At 36.1% G+C, this 13,532-nt stretch overlaps 1 protein-coding gene across 3 annotated transcripts in view; it reads right to left on the minus strand.

Moving 5' to 3' along the window:
• Positions 1-8,443, minus strand: part of LOC148703534 (putative phosphoinositide phosphatase SAC9) — a 41,396-nt gene extending 32,953 nt beyond the window's left edge. Inside the window, exons 1-5 of one of the 3 annotated variants that reach the window (XM_088722146.2) lie at positions 8,133-8,443; positions 7,236-7,347; positions 5,008-5,606; positions 4,170-4,302; positions 665-1,893 (exon numbers count right to left, since the gene is read on the minus strand). In XM_088722146.2, the coding sequence (XP_088578272.2) occupies positions 665-1,893; positions 4,170-4,302; positions 5,008-5,606; positions 7,236-7,248 (1,974 nt within the window). In that variant the 5' untranslated portion in view covers positions 7,249-7,347; positions 8,133-8,443. Of the gene's footprint in view, positions 1-664; positions 1,894-4,169; positions 4,303-5,007; positions 5,607-7,235; positions 7,348-7,831 lie in introns of all 3 variants that reach the window. The other 2 variants (XM_088722148.2, XM_088722147.2) reach the window with 2 other exon arrangements.
• Positions 8,444-13,532: the final 5,089 nt, after the last annotated feature.

Raw genomic sequence — 13,532 nt, forward strand, 5'->3', positions numbered from 1 at the left:
TTGGTCCTTCATTTTCGTTTTAGAAATGAGTATTAATTCTTTTGAATGATTGGTCAAGGATATATGTATTCAAATAACTTGAAAAATATTATTTTCATTTTATCCACAAGTTAAGCTGAAAGTTTGAATGAGAAATATGTATATTGAAAGACCTTAACAAACAATATCTTTTTAATATATACTTTTAATATTTAATCAAATAATATTAAAGGTATAAATATATATAATTTAGTTAATATTGTAAGTTATTCTACAGATCCCCATCTCTTTTTTCCCTCTAGCCAAGTCAAACACTTGGGTACGTATCAGAATCTAATTCTCATATCCGTGTCCATGCAACACTAGATAAAAAACACATTAAAATTTGTTAAATTTTAGGGGCTAAGCATAGCAACAAATACTCAAACCGAAGAAAAGAGTTTTGATGGTGGTCCCATATGCAACTATTTACGAATACTTTCAATAGTCTACTAATTTCTTTATGCAACAGTTAGTTATTTGAGTTCTACTATGAATGTGATAGTACTTAGCATTAGTAATAATATACCCCATACATAACACATTCATTTAATTAGTATATAAGACAAAAGGGCATCTGAAAACAAACATATCAGATGAATGAAATAAAATGTGAAAAACTACAAGAAAATTTAGTTATACCTACTTTCAGAGGATGAATAGGGGCAGAAGGAAGATGTTTGAAGAGCCTTAATCCAAGAAACATTTCCAGCTGCTTTTGACGAGAACTGTCAATAAGAACATTTTGATATCTTCTCTGAAGAGTGATCTTAGCATTCTGTGCTGCTGAGAACTTACTAAACTTTCCACCCTTATCACTAAATATATTGAGAATATGACTATGCATGGCTTTTGAGCCAGTATAGAGAGTTGCATGGATGTCACCTGCTAGCAGGAAAAGATCAGCCAGTTGATTTATCGGAGTTAACATTGTTGAACTCTTGAATTGATCAAATGACATATCAAATCTCTTCCAAGGTTTATCCTGGCGTGGAGGCTCCCAGGTGGTAGTCCGTGTGCTATGATCCATGTGATAAGGCTTTCCTGTAACAGAATCAAAACGTTCCTCCCACCCTGGAGGCAAAGTATCTGTACTTCCACCATAATTACCAAAATCTGCATATCCATTCATTGAAGGAAATCCATAAACTGCATCTCTATCAAGAGAGATCCCTAACCGCCTACACTGTTCAACAAAAACATGAAGAGCCCCAAAAAAGCTGGCAGCATTCGTTCTATCCAAGGAATCTGCGCAATTGAAACGTATGACCCCATTCTGGAGAGATGTTAGGCAAAATCCACCCTCAAAGTCATCATTACTGACAACTAATCCTTTGCATTCCTTGAGCTGCTGCCAAGAAGGAAAATAATTTCCTTCACAAAATCCAATGGTCATTGTGGGTGCCTTGAGATGTTTCCAGAGCCCCTCAATTGTCTGTTGCTCACCTTTTGATTTTACAGAGGAATGCCAGTCATAATTTATCAACTGAATCCGAGTATGAGGAAGCTTGCCAGTTAATCCAATATACTTTAGGGAATCTTTAAAATGTTCAACCAAAATAGTTTCTGGCATTCCTTCCCCATTCCTAAGTAAGTTAATGCATACAATAGGAACCAAAGGAGTTTTCTTTTGCCTGACTGCAGTTAGTTCAGAACTTTGAGCACCATATCTCCTACTTAATCTCTCGTAGTACTGGGAACTTCCTTTGTAAGGATCCTGACCTGAAACATAAATTTCAGCTTCCACAGCAAACTTTAACTCTGCACCCCACCAGATTGGAATAGTTCCCCGTCGCCAGATATATGAGCTAAATGGGATGTTTTGTCCAGCCCTCTGGGCAACCCATACGAGCTGCTCACACTCCACTTCATTACCTGTTGTACATACCGTAAGAACCCAACAGGAAAGCCTTCTAACATAAGATCAACTGCTACAAATTATTAGCATGAAGACTGATTTCGATAAAGAAAACAAATTGTGACAAGAAAAAAAGAAGAAAAAGTATACCTCACAACCAGATGGCATGCCTTGCGCACACACAGGCAATTCAACTACAACTTTGGTAAATGAGATATCAACCCATCAAGGAAGAAAAATAATTTCCATTCATTTGGACATTAGCCTTGATTATTAGAGTATATAGCCATCATTCAACAAATTGACTTAAAAGCCAAAAGTTGTAATATTGATAATGGGCAGTTTTTTTGCCGAAAACAGCTGAGATCATTAAAAAGCCTAATGATAAACTAATCACATCACATACTACAAGGTAAGCAAGAGATCAAAGAAATGAAATTTTTGTACATAACCTACAGAGGTAGTTTAACTAATTAAGAGCTTAAAAAGGCACATAAATTATATTAAAATGCACCAATACTTGTATATAATTACAAGTATTCATATGTAGCTTTGTAATATAATAACCAAAGTCATTCTAAAAGTGTGTATGGCATCATCCTATGATACTAAATTTGTTCTATTTATTATTTTTGATTTCATATAAAAATCACAAGTCATACCAAGAATATTGCGTAATCTATTCTCAAACAGCAGATCTTGGGATGAGAATTCATAAACAAATGTCATTTGTTATAGGATAACCCTAAAACATGCTATTCAGTGCCATTGAGACTCTGGTGCCGTGAAGCTAGTTAATCTTCACAATCAGTTTCAATCTCCTAGTTCAACTGCCGGATCATCTTTGAGCATTATTTTCATGCAACTAACCTGGTATATGCACAGCAAAAGATATAAACCAGGAAGTAAAATAGAGCAGAAGTAGTTCCAAAGTTGAAGGAAATAGAGCAGAAGTAGTTTCAAAGTTGAAGGAATATTTCTGAAATCCTTACAATGCATCTTAATAACTGCTTCAGAAACCCTTTTTTAACCAGAAACTACCCTAATTTTACAGCTGGCTCATTCTCTACCACATTCCCAACCTTTGACAAAGCACAAATCCACATTAAGAAAGGTCTCCCATATAGAGAGTTCACTCTATATTCATTCTCTTAAAGTCGCCTAGTTGTGGAATACGGTTTCAGATGAATCTTATGAGTCATGAATAGACTTGAGCTCTAGTTTGCAAATATTCCAAAACAATCTGGCTAGAGCTTGATTAGAAGGAGAGCTAAATAGGAGTGATGGACCAATTTTGTTTGGGGTAAAATTACTATCCTCTCACAAGCTTTTGCTATTTGGAGTGTTGTGGATGATAAATAGCCAATTTGAAATTTTTGCAATAGTGAGGCCAATGCATGTACTATGTATGAATGGTGAATATAGCATGGAATGGTTGTGGCTCAAATGGTCTTTCCTCTTAGAGGCTAATGGGAATTGCCTCCTTAAATGTGGCATTGTTTTCCCGCCAACTGGGCAGCTAAATGCAAATACGGAAACACTCAAAAGAATTCTTTGGAAGTAATGTCATCAAAAGAATCAACATAGGTTTCAATTCACAAAAGATTATGTCAAATAGAATAGTAATAAAATGCAGAATAGAAAGATCCAATACACAATTTAGCAAGCACTACTGTAAATAGATGGATTTAAGAACAGGGTTTTGTATTGCTGTGGAAGTAATTTGGTAAGAGCGGTCTTCTAGTGTGGGTTTTTAACCCTCATCTTGCTTTCTCAGGTTATTATGGAAAGAGGCATGGTTCGATATAGATGACACGAACGTATATTGTATAGTGTATAGTTAGTGTATAGTTGGATAATGAAGTATGAAGCTTTACAAGCCTTTCATCCAATAACAAAAGGCCATGGCTTCCCCTAAAAATAAATATTGTAATATTGTGAAAATCATCATAATAGTTGTAATATCGTAAAATAAATGTTTTCGTACATACATGGATGGGTGTTGCCATTCTTAACAGACTAGCATAACCACATTAAATACTTTTAGGATGTACCAACCATGCATACCAAAAGAACTGAGGAGCTCAATACTCCTAACTTTTATGTCTTGAAGCAGATCAGTAGTTTGAAAAAGCAGATATTTTACAGCAGCAAGATATGTGCTGCTACTTCATTGAAGATTTATGAGCAATTGGCATGTATGGTGTCAGATCATTTTAATACTTAAGTTTGGCATCCAAGTCTGAGAAGTTATTCCAAACAATAGATAATCTGGCAATAAAGGTGGCATCACCTGTGCTAGAACATGCATTCAATCCTCGGGCCAAATAACGAGTACCAGGATGCAATCTACTACGGCGTGCAATTAGAGCAACTGTTCCACCTTGCTGGCCTGTGCCTCCAATATTTCTGCATTCAGCAAATCCCTGAAAGTAGCACATCTCTGAGATCATTCATATAAAAACAGTAAATAGATTATAAAGAGAATAGTGCAAGTTGAGCACATAAACAACTAGTCGAGGAAGTGCCACCAGCAACCAGTGTGGTTCAGCACTGGCAGGGTAAGTTCCTGATGTGCCAACTTTGGGCACACACTAGCACACATTGGCATGGACTGGCAGGCATTCAGCAGCATGGTATATGTGATGCCTAGTGGTGCTATACCCTTGGTACTAATTGGACTGTACAACTTTAGTTCATTGAAACCACCTCATGTTACTTTTTTCTGTTTTGCGCAAAATTTGCATACATTACATTATCTTGGGTGATAGTCAGGAAGTTTGTTTGTAAAATTTCAACAAGTTTTATGATGACAACCAGCATCAATGCAGCTAAATGGCACCCATGCTTTTGAATGATCCATCACGCCACATGTAAGCAGCATAGCGTTGTAGGTCTCATCTATTCATGTTAATCAGTAGCCGGTGTAAGCAGCATAGGGTTGTAGCCTTGTAGGTCTCATCTATTCATGTTAATCAGTAGCCGATTTAAGAGGGAGAAAACATGTAGCAGGCAAAAATTGTGGCTCTCACCATTAGTTTAACAATGAGTGATGACAGTGGTTTTTACATAGTTATTTACTTATTTCAACAGATATAGTCAAATATATAACAAAGTAAAGATTCATATACCTGCAGAAGAATGACACAATGTTTTGGCAGCCCAATATCTTTAAATGGCTTAGAAAACCAACCATTCCAGACAAACTCATCATCTGGAGTCTGGAAAGTCATACGGCTTGGAAAGGGCCGCGTAATATCCTTTGTTTCACAGAAGTAGTGTTTTCCATCAATATCAAGCTCAGCCAATTCCTGGATGTTCTTCAGTTCCCCTTTACCTTGGGGTTGAGGATTTTGAAGTTGAATCTTGATCCACTGACTTTCTGTCACTGTATATACACACCCACCACCAGGAAGATTAGGAATCGTCGCACTCAGCCTTGTTGCAACTAGAAGTAATCCAACAGTTCCCAGTGCTGCGTAACCGAGTATAGCTCTGGCATATGCAGTACTCTTACACAGAAACTTTGATCCATTTGTGACATAGTTTAAGGCCTCTTCCTCTGAGTTAAAAAGATCGTCTCCAATCCTCCCGCTATAACACAATGAACCAGTAGTTGGATCAACATAAATTACTTGGGTGTCCTGCCTTGTTGACAAGCTGATAATGATATATACTTCACTAGTTTCTAGCACAACAACAAGAACAGAGGTATCCCTTGAACAACAACCTGAAATAAAAATCAGAAATCACATGCCTTGAGAATAAAATATATTCAAAATTAGATTGAGTCTCCCATAAGATAAGAAATTAAAAGATAGCATGGGATTTAAGGTTATCCATGTGAAATAATGGGGAACACATTCATCATTCATTTCATCAAATTACAAGTCCATGCATATGAATCACATTTGAGGTTACACACTTCGAAGAAGTTTGTTTCATCTTGATGGCAGTTTATATTACATTAGCCATCTTTCTAACCTCCTGGAAGCTGGGCAGTGTATACAAGTGAATCAGGTATGCAAGAAGATGCAGGGTTTGAAGCTCCCTTTCAAATTCATAAAAGTGAACCCTTGGATTACCTTTCTAGGCACCAGTATAAGTTCACGATACTAAACTCTTACTTAAAATACGATACAAAATACCACATATTTTCACAAATTGCTTGTTTGCACGCTTGAGGACTCATCACTGTTTGTTTGGTGGGCATTGTATGAAAGTGCCCTCAAAACAAGGATTCTAGTATTGCACAAGTTGATTGTGCTGTTACTAGGGAGAATGGAGAACAATCTGAAGTCTTTCGTCATGACAATGTCATGGCACATAACAGATTTCTTTGCTTGAATAGGATTAAGGTGCTTCTTGAGATCTACCATCCCACTTAATTGTAGAATGCATATGGTATACTGTGTATATGTCTACATGAACAAATTGAAAATGAAGGTTATATCACAAAGGCATGATCATCGAAAAAAAAAAAGGCTTTTTTTACTCTACTCTTCTGTTCATATGACTTGTCAAATATTTTGTCAAAAATCATGATCTCTATCTGAACTTGTAAGCAACATATATTAGTTTTGATACTTACTCATAAAAAATGAATGGTGGCTGCAAAAGAGCAAAGTGGGATGTCCGATAAGCTGGTGGCCTTAATTGAGTTTTTAAGAGGATACTGCTTAGTCGAGAAGATCAAGTTTACTGTTCTTGATTCTTTTAGTTCAGCCTTTTTTTTCTGGGTTTCTTCTGACATGGCAAAATAGCATCAGTTCTAAGTGAAAAATCCTTGTCTGAATCCACTTGAGCCATTGCTTGAGGCGCTAGAATCAGGCTACAAGTGGCATAAACAAAGATGCTATCTTCTGAAGGAATATGGAAGTTAGTAAACAAGGATTGGTGTTACTGGATTCTTGGTGGGTCGTGAAATAAAGCTGTCTTAATTTAGTCTACATGACAAGTAATCATTTTGTGGAATCACACTAGGGATTTGCTTCTAGATGGCATAGGTATTGTGTTACTTGTGTATGATCAGAACATGACATAGGTCAGTGAGCTCCTTCAACACAAAGTTACAATAAAATGTGCTAAGACTAAAAGAAAGACTGTATGATGATGGACCAAATCATTAGTTATTTTTGCTCTCTTACAAATATTTCATGCAGTCGATCCTAAATCTTCTTCTTCTTCCATCATACTCACCACATCAACAAAGAATCCAGGCGACTGAGATCTAATAAGAGTTAGCATGGATTGGCCCTAAATGGGCAACATACACTTCCAAATCTGCAACTACACATATAGAACACATGTGGATGGCAGGCAGCGTGAAATTTATAAAGTTCATTTCAGAAAGACTTACTAGGTATATCCATATCTGCCAGTAGCCACCGGCGAGTAGACCTCAGGCTACAGAATTACCCACTTGGAGTTTGATAACCACTAACTTCTAGGATCAATCAGAGGCATGGAATCTGCATTAAAGAAAAGACATTGAATTCTAAAATTATATGCCTGTAAAATTCCAATCGCAGTGTCTAAATCTGTAGTTATTACAAAATTAATAAACGGGATAAAATAGCAAAAACAAAAAAGGTGGAGTTCATATCAAAGCAAGGAAGACTAATATAGAACAAAATCAGGCAAGAAAGAACTACACCAATTGCACCAACAAACAGGAGAATATGAGAAGTTAATCAGATCTCCTGCAAGACGCTTTCTTGATGACACCAAGATTGTGTCGGATTGGTGGATATCGAAGAAATTGTTTTTTAAGGATGATTTCAGATAAGTTTGGCTGCAAGACTGTTTCTTGATGACACCAAGATTGTATTTGATCGGTGAACGTCGAAGGAATTGTTTTTTAAAGATGATTTTCACAGAAGTTTAGCTGCTACGAGGTGGCATCAGAGTGGATCTTGCGCGAATCTTGCTTGATACGAGCCCTTGTGATGGTACCTAGAGACAACAGGATCCGGACGAGTCCGTCGACCCGATTCAGGTTGAGAATGGAAGGAGAAGGGTATACTTTCATCCTTAAATCTCACCACCACCTCCGATCTATCTGCCGGCAGCCCTAGGATCCGCCAAGGTACACCGATCGCCGCCGCCGCCGCGGCAAGCCCGAGATCCGGGATGGTAGGAGGAGGCGGTGCCGGGCGGCGGAAAGACAGGGAAGAGAGGAAAGGATGGAGGTGGGAAGGGGTTCAAGAATAGGATTTCAAGAAAGGAAAAAGGAGGAGAAGAAAGCGAGGAGTACCGTCTTCGTTGGTGGTGCCCAGGCTTCAACCTAACCGCCGGTCTCGGCTCCACCGCGCACCCGGCTACCCTCCGCTGGATAGCTGTTTATTGGCCTTTTGGACGCTCCTTCACGATCTCGCCAAGATTTTTTTTTTTTTTTTTTTTTGGCACATCACGATCGCGCCTCTTTGATTTCCATCTCTAGCGGATCGCCGTGGAATTAACCTGGTTTCCTCTCCTAGTTATGCTTTGACATGTCAACAGAATTCTTCTCGCGGTTGCGAGTTTGGGACCCGTGAGACGCGCAGTTTGGATAAAAACGCGCTCGTTAAGTAATATTCCGTTCTTATTGTACTCTTACCTCCGTGGAGTCTAGCTTACCAGCGGCTGTATGATTCGTGCTACCCATGTACCATCCAACATACTTTTTTTTTTTTGCTAAACATCCAACATACTTCGGGGGCATGATTCACCCTCACCGGTCTCATCGGTTCTTTGCTGCTGGGACGATTGATTTGGAAACACGAGCACCCGTTAATATATATATATATATATATATATATATATATATATATATATATATATATATATATATATATATGCATCTTATTGGTGTTTAAATTTTTAAAAAAAATTAATTTTTCTTATCTTATGACCTTTAGTTATTTTAAATATTTTAAAATATTTTTTTGAGACCTATTCCAGAAGAGTTGTAATTCTTCGAAAAAAAAACATCGGCTTTCGAAAAATACCGTGTTTCCGAATGTATCATCGCAACCATAGCATCTCTGATAGAGTCCATAAATAGACTCTTCCGGAATAAATCCTAATCCAATCCAATCTCTCTCTCTCTTTCTCATTGGTACTTTGTCTTCTGAAGAGTTTCTTCCACAGCTAGAGTTCTTTCCCCCTTCACTTTTCTGCTTTCTATATTTTCTTCTTTTTTATCTTTTCTTCTTTTTTGGACATCTGAAGGAGTCGGTCGAGTCAAGCCTCTCCAGCGATCATACTCGTTAGAGAAGGATCGGGCTAAACTGGATTGTTGTACCTTGGGGACGAGATCACTGCAAATCCGCACGTAGGGGGCGAATAACATTCTTAAGGCAGTATATATCACACGCCTTGATCTAGACAAGCTCTTTTCAATCTTCTGAATTTATTTTAGTAAATATTCTTTTATAAAATAATGATATAGCAATTTGTAGACAATAATTTTCCAACAATCTAAAAATGTGACTCCAGTAGAGAACCGTTGCAGTAATATTAGTATTGAAAGCTTGCTTGATATAAAGTATTTTTCTTTTTTAATAAGATGATCTCGTGGCCTATGACATTAGATGGTCGTAACTATCATCATCATCATTGCCATCACGTAAATATTTCAATAGTTTTTGAAAGGAGGGACATCCAAGCATGAATGCAATAGTATTGGACACTATAGTATGTTGTTGTTCTCACATTCTAACTTGGTAGGATATCGTTGAAAATAATTTTGAATTTATTTGAATTTTCAACGAGAAATGCTTAGGGGCACCTGTCCTGTTCAATTAACCAGCCCTACGTGGCAACTATTTTTAGTATTGGCTCCAATCACATGATACCATATTAACTTGACAATATACAATCAAATAAGGTATATGATACTACCCATATTGTAGAATATGAGGCAATCAATTGGATGCATCATGGCCTGTGCTTACATGAGAGTCAAGAAGAGCATCATTCAAGAATGTTGTTGGGTTCCCATAATCATTAAGGGCTATATGGTGCTTCATCATATGCAAAAATCCGTGATAAAAAAGAGCACATCGAACTACCTTTAGATAAGATTATAATCATTTAGATAGTCTTTGGATATCTGTAACTGAGAAATGCATTTTAAATAAGATTATATCTGGTTATAGTTGTTGCATTTACAACTATAATTTTAATGCTTGATGTAGTGGTTTTGTAGTTGCAGAAAAATAACATTGCATATTTGTTTGCTTGTATATGATAACTGTAGATGTATTTAGTTGTATTACAAAATTGATATTAATTATGTCTGCACCAGCCGATAACCTTGTAGGATCTAAACCCGTCATAAAGTGCTTCCAAAGATTTTTCTAGCCGTAGTAGTTTGTCCTACAAAAAATTTGGCTATAAAACAAAATACTGCAAATAGACCTCCAAATATAGTTTGACCCACAAGAAAATCATATTGCGCTGAAAATTGTGCAAACATATTTTTTTTGCAACTTTCAAAACCATACAGAAAAATTTCTACATATTTAAAATTCTTGCAGAATTTTCTACATCTTTGAAAGTGGTGCAGAAATTTTCTGCAGATTAAAATCTACGTAAAATATTACTGCAGCTTTAAAAGCCGTGCAGATTTTCTACAGAATTAAAATTTGTACAATCTATTTTCTACAATCGTTAATTTCTATGCAGAATTACTGCATCTTTAAATCCATGCAGAAAACTCCTACATTTTTAATAGCTATGCAGAAATTACTGTTGCTTTAAAACTGTGCATATTATTAGTTATTCACAAAATATATAAGTACAAAAATTACAAAGTTACATTACTTGTTATATTTCTTAGTCTAGTTATTTAATTTTATTAATATTATTGCTCTTTATTATATTATTTCAAAATCTTACGAATCAAAATAGTACTAACAAAAAGATGAACCGGCATATCCAGATTCATCATTAATTTGTAAGATAACTCAAAAAGGGTAATGACATTTTCTTGGAATTTGTAAAGCCTGAGAAAAATTTGACAGATCATTTAGCCAAAAGGTTTGTCTAAGAGTGGAATCCTAGATTCATCGAGGGGGATAGGTTTTAAGCCCACTATTTGGTCATCGACAGTGGATTCCCAACCTCTATTATTGGAGATCCCATGAAAAAGGTTCAATATGGTAGAAACGAAATTGATCAAGTAATCATGTCAGAGCACATTTTGTGGAGTATATCTCATCCCATTCCTATGATGAGTGCTCTTATCAGTGACAAAAAATATATATTGGAAAGGTTGAGTTATACTCTTAATAAGTTTAAGATAGAAAATTTATAGAGTATTAGGTCACAAATACTCTTGGAGGGCTTACCTATGTGAGAAGTGTCGTATAAGCCGCGACTAGAAATTTGGGCTAACCCTAATAAACTTCTCATGAAAAATCAAGATACAAAGCGCAAGGCCTTTGAATGGCGCTGACCGTATAAAGACCTAATTGATTCGTACTACGTGTGTGATAAGTAAAAGTCTGAGTCAAATGATCTAGTTCAAAGTCGATCCACTATGGTTCATTCAGATAGATACTACCAATACTAAGTGAGATTCAAGTCCACGGGACACTTCATCTATTGAATAATATAAGTTGCCTAGATATTTTACTATATAATTTTCAAAAAAATAAATCTTTTTGTTAGGGATTGTTCGAGTTTTAGTTTTTAAAAAATATTTATTTTTTTTATCCCCTGATCTTTAATTATTTTAAATATTTTAAAATATCTTTTTGAGATACCTCTTTTAAAAGAGTTGTGACTCTTTGAAAGAGAACGTTGGCTTCTGAAAAGATACAGTGTTTTTGAAACGTTACGTATCTTGGGAACAATCGCATCTCTTCAATCTTCGGATAGAGTCTTTAAATAGACTCCTCCGAGATTAATCCTAATCTAATCTAATCTCTCTCTCTCTTTCTCACTGGTACTTTGTCTCTCAAAGAGTTTCTTCTACGGATGAATTCTTTGACTCTTTAACTTTTTGCTTTCTATCTTTTCTTCTTTTTTATCTTTTCTTCTTTTCTGGGCATCTGAGGAAGTCGGTCGGGTCAAGCTTCTTCAGCGATTGTGCTCGTTAGGGAAGAATCAGGCTGAGCCGGATTGTTGTACCTTGAGGGCGAGATCACCACAGACCCGCATGTAGAGGGCGAATCACATTCTTATGATAGTGTATATTACACGTCTCGATCCAGACAAGCTCTTTTCAATCTTCTAAATTTATTTTAATGAATTATTCTTTTATAAAATAACTATATAGCAATTCCTAGATAATAGTTTTCCAACATATATAACAACTAGCATCAGATAATAAAAGATCACGTATCATAAGATGTATCAGCATCGCTGACTTCCAAATCACTAAGTCATAAGAATCACAATATATTAGAAGACCATCTAGTCTACTGCATTATTAGCTTCATTGTAAACATGAACTACCTTGAACAATCATAACATAGAAGTCATCTTGTTAAATCTCTCAAGATAGGATGGGAATCATCGTGGAGAGAGAACGGCTCAAATATCCAACTAATCATAGTCTTTGAGTTCTACACAACTTCTACAGTATTAATTAACAACTAACTTTAAGCTTCTCTAGAGATTCATCATTTAAGTGCTCATTCATCCAAGTTGATTGCATGCATAAGAGATGTTTGGATACCCCCGATTATTTTTCACTTATAGTTGCAACTAAAAATAGTGGAGATCATCAATAAACTAATGGGTTGTTGTTGTGCCCCTTGAGGTTACACTACGCTGCCATACACTACTTAAGATAAAAAATGAAAATTTCTGCACATTAACCAATCATGATACATAATAAATTAACAATTCAAGGTTTCCACAATCTAAGTGCTCCCAAGTCCTGACATCTCTAGGAGTTTGGGCTATAGATTGTGGAGCAGAGATGCCAAAATTGACCTAATCAAAAAAAATCTAACCTAAGGTAATTCCATTTGGATCAGGTTTGAGTCAAGAGTTTACTAGTTAGGGTTGATTAGGGGCCAAGACTATTGACCCAAATTTTAATTGTCTAAGTATAAGTTAAAATTTTGATATGAGTTGGATCATAAAGGTAGATTTCTATTTTGGTTGAAATAGTTTAAGTTTTGTTAAGCCATGATTTTGGATAAGAATTTTTTGAGTAATTGATTTTTTTCTCAATACTAGTTATTTATATTATTTTAAAAATCCTGCAGAAACTGAAAATATTAAATTTGATAGGTTAACTTAGATTTTTTAAGAATTAAGTTTTACAAAATAGATCAAGGTCAAATAAGTGATTCCAAATAACTCGTGAATGGTTATGGCCCGATATTAGATCAAATTAGGCATTGGATTGAGATTTTGTTTGTTGGTGTTGTTGTCGCTAGATTCTGCATTGAGGTCGAACTCCGTCTGCAGTGTGCTGAGATCAGTCGGAACAGAAGTACGCTGAGATTAGATAGGACCAAGGTACTTTGAGGTCGATTGAGAGCAAGGTGTAAGGCGGGATCAACCTACAAAGAAGTTTACTTGCCGAAAGATTTCTGGCGGGGGATCCTCCAATGCTTAAGTCAGAGATCTAGAGCCACGATGGGAGAAAGAGAACGAGTAGAGAGTAGTAGATTGCTTACTCATGGTTTTCGAATCATTTCTATATATATGA

Source organism: Phoenix dactylifera, chromosome 5 (genome assembly GCF_051530095.1).
Source record: "Phoenix dactylifera cultivar Ajwa chromosome 5, Ajwa_hap1_PhDact_Kaust_v1.1, whole genome shotgun sequence".
NCBI lineage: Eukaryota > Viridiplantae > Streptophyta > Magnoliopsida > Arecales > Arecaceae > Phoenix > Phoenix dactylifera.